General features: G+C 37.5%; 1 protein-coding gene across 17 annotated transcripts in view; it reads right to left on the bottom strand.

The window, feature by feature from the left end:
- LOC18427802 (tetratricopeptide repeat (TPR)-containing protein) overlaps positions 1-14,106 on the bottom strand; it is a 52,215-nt gene that overhangs the window by 14,970 nt on the left and 23,139 nt on the right. For 15 of the 17 annotated variants that reach the window (XR_016043824.1, XR_016043827.1, XR_016043823.1 and 12 more), the window contains 5 exons: positions 13,486-13,599; positions 13,214-13,386; positions 11,429-11,547; positions 10,273-10,396; positions 10,121-10,189 (listed from right to left, as the gene is read on the bottom strand). Coding sequence is in view for 5 of the 17 variants with exons in the window: in XM_088851239.1 (XP_088707365.1) it covers positions 10,121-10,189; positions 10,273-10,396; positions 11,429-11,547; positions 13,214-13,386; positions 13,486-13,599 (599 nt within the window). In the remaining 12 variants the exon portion in view is untranslated. Of the gene's footprint in view, positions 1-9,660; positions 9,730-10,120; positions 10,190-10,272; positions 10,397-11,427; positions 11,548-12,781; positions 12,902-13,213; positions 13,387-13,485; positions 13,600-14,106 lie in introns of those variants that run through there. The other 2 variants (XM_020663329.2, XR_016043833.1) reach the window with 2 other exon arrangements.

Here is a 14,106-nt window from a genome sequence, read left to right as displayed (position 1 = left end):
CTCCAAGTATGTTGCCATGAGACATCCATAGCCCTATAAATGTGATGAACCTCGTCAAAAACTGGAGTCAGGTGCCATGGTGAATCGCTTGTATGACATTTTTTGAGTCTCCTTCCACTATAAGATGTGAGCCCCAAGAGGGATTGAAATGTTTCAATGCTAAAAGGAGGGCTAAGGCTTCTGCTTGATGAGAGTCCTTGAGACCAAGGTATTCAGAAATTGCTAGGAGTATATTGCCTTCATGGTCTCGAAAAACCCCTCCTGCCCCTGCTGGGCCAGGGTTCCCTAGGGAACACCCATCAAAGTTTAACTTGATACTACCTTGTGGTGGTGGTAGCCAGTTATTAGGCCTTGTTACCCTCTGTGGTTGGTGGTGGAGAATATTTCCCCATTGAGATAGGAAAAGAGTCCTTGAGATTCCCGCGAAAAACTTGTGGCTAGAGGCCCAGAAGGTAACCAGAGAGATTACCTTGTGCGAGAGTGCCGGAGTTTGAAGTTTTGAGCCATGGAAGATTCTTGAATTTCTTTCCAGCCAAACTATCCAAATAGTTGCAGCTAAAGTCGCCTTCCACAAGATTCTTCCGCCCTTAGGCCAACTTGAGACAAGATTGTAGGTTAGAATAGCCTTTACCGGGGGGGAAGGGGGGGGGGGTAACCCACTTTATGCCAAATAATAATTTTATTAAAAAAATTAAGCACATCTTCGTCAAAATCATGATTCCTTTTTTTTTTTTGGACGTTCAATGAGGAAAGGGGGTAGAAATGGAACCCCGGCCCATCACCCTGATCACCGATGCATTGGCGCATTCTTGCACATGATCATGATCAATATATAGAATTCATTCATAGAATAACATAAATTGTATGGAGATAATTAGTGTTATTCATAGCTTCAATTAGAAAAACATGTGGTCCATTTTAGCTACATATCAAGTAAACCCATAGCTGTTGGAGGCGAGAGCGGGTTCAGGAGCGGGATCGATTCAGAGAAATCCGAACCGCCTTAGGGTGGAAGCTCTCTGGGGGTTAGGATCAGCGCAACAATTTAAAGAGCTAGATCCTAGCATACCTGGTAGCGAGATCCTATGTCTCTAAGATCGAGGTTTTGACTTGGAGGGATCTAAGCTCTACTATACATCAAACGAGATAAATTAATAATATATGAAAATTAGGATCCAACCAATGCCTGCTCAATCCATTATCATACGCCTTAGCTTATTACCAATGCCATAGCTATCATACTCCAATTTACTACAACAACATAGTTTAATAATATCATAAATGGGCTTGCTATAATAATAAACTGTAGCTTTCTAATACCATAGTTCCATAGTTCTAGTATACCACGATGTGATATGCACCACAGTTTAACATATTCTAAAGAAATAAATCTACAATACCAAGGAGAGGACCAGTAGTTCAATTAATAGTGTAGCTCCTCTCCTTGAAGAGATCCTACAAGAATGTAGACCGAGATCCATTTTATAGGGAGCAAAATCCTTATTTCTCTAAACTTAGATCCCTCGAAGATCCCTTAGAGGAACCACGGGATTGAGTTCCTAGGGTGGGACCGTGACCTTGCTCCCAAGGTTCCGGTAACTATGAGTACACCACATCTAATTTTAACTATGATCAAAGATGTCATAAAAATAAATTCTTCGAAGATCAAGGCATTTCACAGCAGGATGAAGAAATGTATAAAATGCTCCTCGCCATGATAAAGATCAAGGCATTTCACAGCAGGATGAAGAAAAGTATAAAATGCTCCTCGACATGATATTAGGTCTACAAAGAGATTTTGGGGTTTCCAAAAAGTAGTAAATCATTGTCATTATTCTTCCTCGACATGATATTAGGTCTCTAAAGAGATTTTGGGGTTTCCACAAACTAGTAATCATTGTCACTATTCTTCCACATCATTATTGACAACTCAAGGATCCAAGACATCTTCAACAGACCCATGAAAGACCATACGTATGAATTCTTTGGGGTAAGTGGTTATGAAATGCTCCAGGTTGCTATCATCCAACTCAAGATACTAATACGATGGTTGCCCCATGGCGCATGCATATGATATAAAAGTAATTGTGTATTACACCTGAAGCCAATATGCTAAGGCTCTATAAAGAACACATGCCACTTGCGATAGAGACAGCAAAAACCCCATTATGATACTGATTAGCAGTTTATGCACAACCTCTCACAAGACAATGTCATGTATCCCATGTGCAAGAGTTACAGTAACTGCATAACAATGATATATAACAATCATGGTGTAGGAATCTACCACAGCATGTCGTCTCACTAAGAGCACAACATCATGTTGAGGATGGTTATGGGAAGCTGATAAATACTTGTTTGAGCAAGTTAATCCTTACGTCCCGTAATGTACAGTAACATATACTATATGATGCAATCAGCTTCCAAGAAGCCACCCAAGCATTTGTTGGATGCACTCTAGAGCTCTTTACAAAGCCATCGTCAAGGCTCTACAATTCCTATATCTGCATATTTTTCCAGATTTGGTGGTCTTAAGCATCAAATTTCAAGCCATTAGTGACAAGATCCATAAAGAATGTCGAACTTCGTTATAGGACAAGGGTTTAGTCGTAGCTTGGGATTTATTCTACTTTAGGTGTTTTCGGTATTTTTATGTTTTTCTTTATGGATGGTTAGATTTATTTAAATCAGGAATTGATAAGAAGTCACTAGGGAATAGATAAGAAATTACTAGTATAAATATCTCGTCATGCATGGCTTAGTTTTTATTTCTAGATTTTGAAGTTCTATCTAGAGAGAGACTCTCAGAGATGCTTACGCCCTAGCTTCTAAGGAAGCCACTGTTCGAGCTCCACTACATTCATCTTTCTTTTCGGTTAATGTTTCCCTTAATCTTGGTTATTTGACTACGTCATGCTACATAAATTGGTATTAGAGAAGGTTGCTCTTTCATAATACTGGTATGTAGTAACAGACGCTATGGCAATTAAAGTACGCTAAGACCAGATAAAAAGCCTCAAACCAATGCAAGAAGAAATGAACCATCTAACAAGATTGGTTAAGGGCCTAAAGCAATGACTAGTATTCTTGCAAGACACGGAATCATCAAAACTGAAATGATGGAGATCAACATCGCCATGAAGGTCAAAATCATCCTAATGAAAGAGCAAATGTCCCCAAAAGACAGAGAAAATTTTCCACAAAGGGAGTTTGGAGGACATAAACCTTTAGAAAAACTACTTCAAAGAGGCCTGAGAGGAGTAACCATAGGAACCGTGCACGGTTTGATTGTCACTTTAAGTGAAATTTCCCCAAATAATCCATTTGACGAGCATCTTTTGTGAAGACGTATATGAAGAAAAGTAACCACTTTATCAACTTTGTCAATGAACACATCTATGATGAGGAACTAGGAGATTAAGGCACAATAGAACATCCACCTAAGGCAACATTGAATACATTAATTTTTTTTTAATTAGAATAAAGATACTAAGATTGAAGACAACCGCATAAAAGCAAGTTGATTTGAGCATTAATGAGAAATCTAGATCAAGGCATTGCCATTGAAATCGTAAAATTTCAAGATCAAGGCATTCACATTGAAATCTTAAAATTTCATTGAGTCTGAAATTCAATGAGCTCCTTACATGGATTCATTCAACCGATAACATTTTTTAGGGGAAAAAATTTATAGGGATATGAGGGGTCAAGGTTGTGACTACACTAAGGTTCAAGGAGAGAGAATTAAGGCAAATGGTGGAATAACACCAATTGTCACAAGAGTCAAAAGTGAAGAAGAAGAAATACAGCAAATTGCAAAGAAAGTTCAAAGTTAAAAAAAAAAAGGAAAAAAAAAAAAAAAAGAAGGGAGAATCGTTCTTGAGACAAGTTTTTCTCCACCAAAGGAGTTTTACCTTTTTAGAGAAGATTAGAAAGCATCACTTAATTGGTTTGCTTAATTTGTTGACTAGCCCGAATGATGGCATGTGGAACAGTTGTTTTCTGGGTTCTACGTTCAAGCCCCAATGAGAGGATTCTGGTAGCTTTCGTACCAACTATTGGGGTTTGTGGCCTTTAAAGGCCTAGAGCATGTAACTAAAATTGTTTATAGTGATTTGTGTACTACATTGGGGTTGTTCAATGGCTGACTGGCCTAGGTTGGGCGGTCTACACCCGAGTCATGTCCAAATCCCTTGCCCCCTAAGCATGTGGCACTACCTTTTGAGGGTTTATTGTTGGTCATCCCTTGTTGACGTCGAAGAAATGCCCAAGGCCGTTGTTTGCAAGCTAGGAGAGTTGTGTGGTCTCCTATGTACGGAAGAAAGGCCTCTAAGAGCGAGGGCCAAATCCTCAACAAAACTTCCACAAGGCATGTATATATGGCAGCCACATTTTGGGAAGCAATCCTATATAGAGGGATACGTGTACATGTACATAAATAGAGCACCCCTTTGCACCATAATGATGTGTGCATTTGACTTGCTCTTAAGAGGGAAACCAGGGATCCACGTACGGGGACTATGGTTCCACTATTTATTGGCTAATTTTGACGGGTCAATCATGAGCCCCTGCACTTGACTGTGGGTCATGGGTCTCATTGGGTTAGTTTGAGAAGATAGTTGTGTATCATGGATCCTTGCATAGGTGGAGTCCCGTGATACACACATGTTATTTGACCTATTAAGTACCTATCTATTTCTAAGTTGTATTTTTTTGTATTTAAGAGTTTTGTGGAAGTCCAAAAATATTGTTTTTCAACTATCTATTTCTAAGTTGTATTTCTGTGTATTTTAGATTTTTGTAGAACTCTAAAAAAAATTGTTTTTCAACTAAAAATGTTTTATTGTGAATTTTGGATTATTCCTTTGAGAATTTAAAATACTTTTATCTACTTAAAAACCTTAAAAGGGTATTTTTGGAATTTTAAAATTATAATCATATTATGGATATTTATTAAATTGTGAGGGACCCACATGGAGGGGCTAAGGGCCTAGCCCCACATGTGTGGACCCAAAATGGGGTATAACGTGGGGCCCACTAGGGCCACCTGTCTCTCAAATTGAGATGCCCCCTTCTTGTTAGGCACATGACTTTAAAGAAAAAGTCTATCTTGTTTTGAAATATTTTTTTAGTGAAAATATTTGGTTAAAAAATATTCATTAAGAAAATCTTTTATGAGTTTTAAGTGGATCTAGTTTAGTGTTCATAAAATCGAACCGGAACGGCTAACCGGACATGGGCCCAAAAGCGGTTTAACCGGCCTAAGCGATAAACCGGCCGATTCAACCGTTCTAACCGGGTAAGTCTCGGGCGGTGAAATAAATGTTGAAAAAAAAAAATCTACTAAATATGAAAAGCATATAAAGAATGATTAAAACGAAATACATTCAAATGAAGTTGAAAATTAATGAAAAAAATAGATTTTAATGAATCAATTTGTGCCTAAAGGTATTTTTAAAATTTTCCAAAACAGATGGGAAAATATAAAAGTAAGTACTAATGACCAAAACAATTTTTAATCTTTACCATAATGTAAAGAATATTAAAAAATGCATTACAAACCAAATTCCTTATTTTTAGGAATTTATATACATTTAAAAAAAAAAAAAAATACCGGTTGATCACCAAAAATGCCCAAAACCGAAACCGACCACAAACCAGGCAGTTAGCAGTGAGATCGCCTGGTTTTTCCAACAGTGATCTAGTTTATCTTTGACCACTTTGAATTAATTTTAAATTCCTTATCATCCTTTTGCGGAGAGAAAAGGAATTCTAGATAATTCTAGAAGATTATGTTTCACTGGTCAAAATTATAGATTGGCTAGAAGTGGATATGGGTCAAATCACAAGGGATAAGATTCATAAAGATTCACTCTCAATCATGATGGCTAATCTTGGAGATGAATGGCTCATATAAAATCTTCTCTCGCACGTCACAGATCACCAAATAATTCTAGATAATGTTGAACTCCTAATCTAACTAGGACTCCCTAAGCCCTAGAAGCCTATAAATAGGGGGGTCTCCCCCCTCATTCATCACATCAAACCTCTCCCTTCTCTCTCTCCCCTCTCCATGCCCTTCTCTCTCTCATCTCAATCTCTACAGCTCCTCTGTCTCTCTCTCTCTAGACGGTGACAAGCCACCCCCCATAAGTGTTGGAGTAGCATGCACCTCAAAGGAGAAGTCAAGGAGGGGGGCATGCCCATAGGTTGATAAGGGTTCTCAGAGAAACTCTAATTGTGAACCTAGCTCTCTTGCGCCATAAGTTTCAAAAAGCGAGTCGTAGAAGTGCTCATATGTTCAAATTCGTGCATTCAGTAGGTTCTAGGATCAAAGTGCACCATTGGTTAGGTGATCGAGTATGGGGAGTGCTAAACCTTAAAGGGGTAACCCTTGGCAAAATCCAGTAAGTTTTCCCTTAGTTATTTAATTTATTTACTGTTTTTCTTGTCTTATTTCCAATAATTCTTAGTTTATATACAATTTGAATACAGTTTATTGTGGCAGTAAGTTATTAAGATCCTAGATTATAGTAGGCCTATTTGATTGTAATAGGTCTATTTTATTGTAATACTGGTACTTGTAAGTAGAATTTAGAGCAATTAATTAAAGAAAAAGAAAGTAAATTTTTTAATATACAACTTGAAATTCTAAATTGCCACTTCTTTCACCAACGTGATATAATATAAAAGTAGAGAAGAATCTTGGAAGCAACAAAACCAAAAACCCAATTCATCTCCCCCCCCCCCGAGGAATAGAGACATGTCTATTAACTCACGATTTATTTTGCAAATCGACCTGCACCCAATTGCTTTCTCGCCTTTTACCATGTTTGGTTCTTGACCAAAGCATCAGTTTCTTCCTCCATGGCATGCTGTCACATTGGACTACTAGCTGCCTCTTCAAAACTCAGTTCATGCTCTCTATAACTCGCTTCATGCAAGCATAGTGCATTTTTTGGACATAATAATCATCAAGTCGTTTTGAGGGGCACCTTTGGCACTCCTCATAACACTGGATTGGTTCTTAAATTTGGGAACTTGAAGCAGTACAGGCACCTTTTTATGATGTTCAGCATCCAGTGGGACTTGTTTCTACAGCTACTGGTGGTATGGATGTCAAAGAATCCTCTTCTCCTCCGGCTTCTTGAGCAGCCTGATGCCATTGTACTTGCTCATCAAACATCACATCTCGGCTCTCATAGATGAGGTGGACCACTGGATTTTGCGTTCACATGGTTTTCTCTCATATGAATATTCAAGGAAGATGCACGTGTACTTGATCGTCAAGACTGTCATGGCATCATCACCAAGCACACATAAGCTATTCACCAAACCACATGAAGGTAATCAGGTTTCTTCTTCATCCTTGGTCTCAAAAGGTGTGACCATGATCAAGTACATGGTGGTACATATTGCCTTTGCCCAATATCATTTCGACAAATTGTTCCCATTCATCATAGCTCAAGTGGCTACTATGTGTCGATTCTTCCTCTCGGCATTCCCAGATTGTTAAGAAGTCCAGACAGATAAAACATAATTCTTGATTCCATACTTTTCAAGAATTCGTCGAACTCTCTCAACAAGAATTCTCCACCATTATTGGTCCGAAATTTCTTGATATTTCTATTACATTCATTTGCAATTAGTGCATTAAATTGTTAAAAGTAACCCAATGCTTCAGATTTATTATGAAGCAAATAGATCCATGTAAAACAGAAATAATCACTAATGGACACATGCTACCCTCATCTCCAAAAAAAAGAGGCACAGTACCTCACGCAACTATAAGACTTTGCAGGACTCGGCCCCACGCATCACTTGGATTAATTCTACTAGATACTCTGCTATTCGACTGCAAACTCACATGCTTCACATGTAATCATGCACAGCCAAATGACTAACTTCTTCCCTGCCCTATCTTTTAGCCTAGGGAGTTTGCAATGTAGCTTTATGGACAAGTCTACAACATTTGAGTGTAACCCATCATCAGGGCATTTAGGCAGTCCATCTTCTTGTCAGTTGTAACATTTGAGGATCCTATAGATTTTTATTTTTTTTTTGACGCTGTGAACTGATGTGATGATCCTACAGTTCTCCTTTAATAGAAATCTCATATGGAGCATCACCAAATACAACATGGTAACCTTGATCTACCAATTTTCCCATCGACATAAAATTTTTCCAAACGAAATTTGAAGAAGCCATGGATTGCATTGTCCCAATTCAAAGCGACAATATCAGCTACCTGAAACCAAGTCTTCCCTGCCTGTACGAAGTACATTGAGGAGCATTATAAATTTATTTTTGAGGAGGTGTTGAGAAACAAGATTGACCTAATATAAACTCCAACCAATGACCAGGTGACTGACATCTTCAGTAAGGCTTTGAATCAAAAGAAGATGAGATGGAGACCTTCAAAAGATCTTTAGGCATGAAAGACATTGGTACGACTTTGCAATTGAGGGTGTTAAAAATAGCATTGCTTGATAGATTTCTAGAGTTTTTTATTAATAGGAAAGTCGATGTAGACAGAAATAATGCAAATATTCTGGATGGTTAGGAATTTAAGAAGTCTGGGATTTTGGAAAGTACTTGAGTCCAATCATTTTCGTAGGTTTTACTTTTGGATGAGTATTAAGGATACATAAGAGTCTAGAAGCAACAGGTACTGAAGGCATAGAAGTAGCTTGCAAGAAGAGCTAAGTTTGGGCTTTTTGGATTCATAAATTGGGGCATTGGGGTTACACTATCATGAGTGAGCCAATGGTTGAGAAAGAGAGTTTGACACGAGTTTGTAAAGCCTATTGAGGTATTGAATTAAGACAATAAAAATTATATATCTTGTGCTTATCTCTCCTCTCGCTGAAATATGTCCATCCTTCACCAGTAATGTCATTGTTCATCTCACAAACACGACAATGGATATTCTCAGTAGAGTCAGATGTTTTGGTTGCAGATGATGAGCCAGCTCCCGAACTCTAAAAATAGCAAAGGCGCGATATAAAGTGATAAACAAGTGGCTCACCTAGTTGGAAGCCATATCTATAGGTCAGTGTAGCACTATTCAGTAGAGCATTTGACTTCCACTAACATCCTGATTAGATGCCTGACCAGTTTTTCTGTCATACTAGAAGCATAATGCACATCTTGGCCGACCAAGAAGTAGGAGATTGTTTCCAAGTCTAATGAAGAGGTTTAGTTGTGCACCATGTCTCAAACCCGCAATGAGTACATATAGCTTTCAGAATTCCTTCGTGACCTGGTACGTTGCACACCATCTACACTAATTATTATCATAATCATAGGTCCAAAAAGATAACCTCTAATTGATTTTCTGTGAGAATGAAGCAGATGAAGGTTATTTTCATTTTATCTCCCAGTGGTATACAGTCTATTCTGACATACGTTAAGCCATTATCATTCTCTTATTCTTTCACTAATATACTCCACATAAGGAGTTGGCTGGTTGTATCTAATATAACCACTACAATTTCACTCTTCCATAAACTTACTGAATTTACACATGCCTACAAACTATATACATAGACACTCCTACATTTCAAAAAATGAATCCACTGTTCCATAATCATAACATACATGAATCCTCAGAGAAAACATACATAAATAACTTCCATGCATGCAAACATAAACACATACCCATTTCATGCTCATGTACTAGCACACACATTGACACACACTTCTGAGTGCTGGTGGAGCCCTAACTGCCTGCCAATGTCAGATGCTTCTCATTACAATACCCAATCCAAGGAAATTTTGGGCATCTTTTTGAAATTCAAGGGAGTCAGAGCACCACTTTATGCTCTGAAGAAACACTATGAGTTAACCAACCAGGAAGATTTGAAAATAGGTCCTTTTTTTTTCAAATAATTGTTGACAGATTTAACTATTGTCAGTAAATCAGGAAAAAGTTTTGCGTAAAATTTGGTAAAACACATCATGATTTCTACTGAGCAAGAGCCAATTAACTCCCAATGATTGACATCCACAAAAACATTTAGCAATCATACAAAATAAGAGTTCTTGGAGTTTATACATACCCTAGCAAAAAAGTAAGACATAAACCAAACAAATAGTAACATCGAAAGCAAGCACTAACATTTAAAAGAAGCTGATAATGCTCTTCATCCTTAAGCAGTCCAGGTAGTGGGGGTTCTTTTGTTGTCTCCTGCTCAAAATTTAGATGCAAGTCTTGTTATAACTCTCAAACAATTTACTGTTTGTTCTACCTTAGAGAAAATGCTGCAATACCAGAGGTTCAATATCTGAATCATCACTCTTCCACATCATTCCTGCAGCCAATGCTGCAGCCTTCGCTTCTTCCTCCTCCATTGCCCGCTTTGGAAGCAACTTTTTTGCCCTATTTGCCTTGATCCTATAATCAAAAAAATGTGAGTTACAAGATAGTAATTTGATTGCACAAAATTGCTAGTTCATTGCAAATGAAGAGGCAAAAGGAGAAGCCTATCAGAAATTAGACGAAAGTACAACAATTACACTAATTCAGTGTCGTTCTGAATAATGATAAATTTCTTTTGATTTTCTTGTTATGAATAATATTACATTGCCCTAAGATTGATTGTTATAAGTGGTATACACATATATAGACAACAGATAGCGACCCAAATATAGCAAAATGAGTAACAGAAAGTGCGTCAATGGAATGTAATTTTGGATCTAGAACAAACTAGAGGCCTCCAAAAACAAAAAACATCTTTTGTCAATAAATTCATGCCTTCAGTTACCACCTTTCAAATAGAATTTCCTAGTTGGAACTATCACAATGTAGAAGTGAGGGGACACGTACTGATCAGACTTAATTTGCCCATTCATTTCTGAATGGGGATGTTGTTACAACATTGCCAAAGACAGGGCAAAGCAGAACTATACATTTCTAAGTCTGCAGATGAAACCTCTAGCACACTCTGAAACGTTGAGGGCAAAAGGAGATGGCCTAGTCGAAGTGGGGGGACGTACCAAAAATTTCTGCAGCACATGCAATATGCACAAGTGGAAATTCCAGAAGAATAAAGAAAATAAAATTTCAACAAATTAATTACTACAGAAACAAATGAACGGAAATAATGGGAAGTATAATTTTGAAGGAGTTCTTGGAAGTGGGATTTTTAAAGAAGCATGCAAGTCACTTCCAAAGTATGTTTTCTTAGAACTTAATATTTCTTACAAAGCAGGCCAAACCAATCAGGTAACAAATCATCATAGATACATCAAGGAATTTTGAAAATTGTATTAGGGAATTCTAATATTTGCACATGGGGATCCATAATAAATGGAATATCAAGGGAAGTACAGAACATTAGTAGAGATCCATAAAAATCAGTTGCAGATTCATATTCAAATCTTACGACCTTAAAAAGACGCATTCCGAGGCATAAAATGTACTCACACTTCTTTCTGAGGAATGGGAAGCCTAGCCCCACGAATCAAATTATCACCATCACAATCTTTTAACACCTCGATCCTCTTAAGAAGATCTTTCTGAGTGAGCTTTCTCCTTGGCCGAACCTATTACAAGCATATAATGAGTAATTGTTGATAAGATGAGATCGTGATTCACAAAGAGAAAACCTAAAAGAGGAATGACCACTATTAAGAACCCAAAATAAGCTATTTACTGCATGCATTAAAGTTCAAATTTTGACAATACTTCACCACTTTGAGAGTATATTTGGACTGTGTAGTCAAAAAGCAAAGTAGAAAAAGCAATGGCACTTGAAAACATACGAACTACCATATGATTCTCCACAATACAAGCAAACTTGAAAACAATGAACTTAGTACCAAACAAAGGATTTCAGCATCTTGTTGAAACGAAAGACCCAATACAAAACATTGTTGCTAAGTCATGACTGTCCCACTCATGAAAAAACAAATACTAAAAAGAATCTGAGAGCCAAAAATTATATGATTATATGACATATGTATACATGCAATTGTGCACACATACATGTATACACATATATAAATGCATGCATGCATACATACATGCAAATGTGAATGCATGCTATGATCTGAGCTCATGAACTGAAGTGTACGCAATGATGCAATTGATTCAAGCGCAGTTTGTTGTAATGGCAATCATTGCTGAAAATAAAAAAAATCCCCACAATATTCTTGTGGAAAAAATCAGTTATAAGAAAACACCCAAAAGCAAACTGGATCATTTTTCTGTTGAGATTCATTAAAGAAAATTCAAGGTATTTTGGTTTGCTTACAAAATAAGCCTTGTTCACTTTCAGCTCCTTAGCCCATCCTAGCCACAAAAAAAATTAGTATCCCTAAATATATATCCTAAATGAATAGTTTGGAGTACATAGATGGCCCACCCCTTTTTTTATTCTCATCAACAAACCGCGGAGATGAGCTGGGGAAGAGTAACGTAATGTACAAAGATGGTACAGGCAAGGGCCTAGATAGCCGTGTTAATATTGTAACATATGGTATAGTCAGACCCTAGACCTTTGTGTGATTCTTTATTTATCAAGGATATCAATGTAACGCATGCCAGTGTTACCAGAACCAGACTGGACAGCAAATATTAAAACTGTCCGGCCTGGATCAATTAGCTGTTAGATTATCATCAAACTCAGAATCACTTTAAGGACAGGATAAGTGTTTGGTCCACTATTATTAGCCAAATAAAATCAAATGCAGCCCAAAAACAGTGAACAAGAATCAATATCATGAATATCTAAAAGGAAGAACGAGAAACCCCAGTTAGCATTATTGCATCGCTTACCAAGATACGATCTAGACTCTACGAAGATGTCAAGTTTCTAACAGAGGTGGACTACTGCAAAGTTGACTGCAGTGGCAGGAACACAATCCTTGATTTGATCATCAATTAAAAGATTCCAAGCTGCCCATAATGAAATACCAAACGTACATAAGCTTGGGGAATGAGGATGGTGAAGAAATTATGGTTGCATACAACCAGTAATAAAAGATAACCCTGTCATGGCAAATACAAAGTGTGGATGTTGCAGACGAAAACCATGCAACATAATCATTTTTCCTCAATCACAATAGTCATCAACCTCTATGTCCCCCATGTCTCAGGTGTACCACTATTCCGTACAAAGGAAATGTACATTATGTCATGAAGACAATGGGCATTTATAGGCAGAAGCTTACAAATCAAATAACTGACACAGTTAACCCATTAACTAACCTTCTTAATCTTGTTGACCTCAATAGACAATGTTTCTTCAATCAGAGGAAAGATTGTATTAAGAAACTCCACAAGCATTCCTTTTCTATGATACATATAAGCAAGCTGCTTTTTTATCTTCCCACTGAGCCACCAAGGTTCAGATTTGACAGAATCGTGTGTATTATTTGAATCTGAAAGACAAACTAATAATGAGAAAGCCTGGTGAAATTCAAATACAATCAATTAGAGTACTATATAATGAAATAAATTAAGTCCCAGAAAGAAAATACCCATAATTTCAGGAGGGCTAAGTAACTTCAGGGCTTCATCCTCTTTGTTCTTTTCGAGAAGAAGAGATGTTAAAGTTAAACGAGCATCAATATTATTATTTGAAGCATTTATAGCTGCAAAAGTCCAAATCCAAACAATTAGGTGTACAACACAAAGAAGTGTCATGAGAAACATGAAGGTCAAATTTCACCAAAATTAGATGAATCATGGAATAATTTTAACATCCAGAAGAGATGTTGACGGAAAGTAGTTACACCAATATCAAACAAATATTACAGCTGCATCACGTCACCAAAACTAAAAAGGCAATATTTCATACTACCAGTGTTTCAAAACTCGCTGAGACACTTGGACCCAGTAGGGTGCCAGGCCCTAGTGAAAACCCTCAGAAACCGGCTTAGTCTCCCTATTTGAGCTTTCTTTGTCATGTTTTTTACAGACTCAGACTCAGCTGAGTGTGAACTGCTCGCTCAGACTCTGGCCCTGCCTGTGGAAGTGCGTGTTTAAAAACATGCAAGTCACGCCACAATTTTCACAAAATAATTAACAATTCTGTGGAAACACTAGAAGGATTTATGCCAGAGAAGTCCAGAGATTATACCCAGGAGGAAAATCAGTCC

The sequence above is a fragment of the Amborella trichopoda genome, chromosome 11, assembly GCF_054954075.1.
Source record: "Amborella trichopoda isolate Santa Cruz 75 chromosome 11, AtrichopodaSantaCruz75HAP2 v2.0, whole genome shotgun sequence".
NCBI classification, from domain to species: domain Eukaryota; kingdom Viridiplantae; phylum Streptophyta; class Magnoliopsida; order Amborellales; family Amborellaceae; genus Amborella; species Amborella trichopoda.
This window is presented reverse-complemented; position numbering and strand designations above follow the sequence as displayed.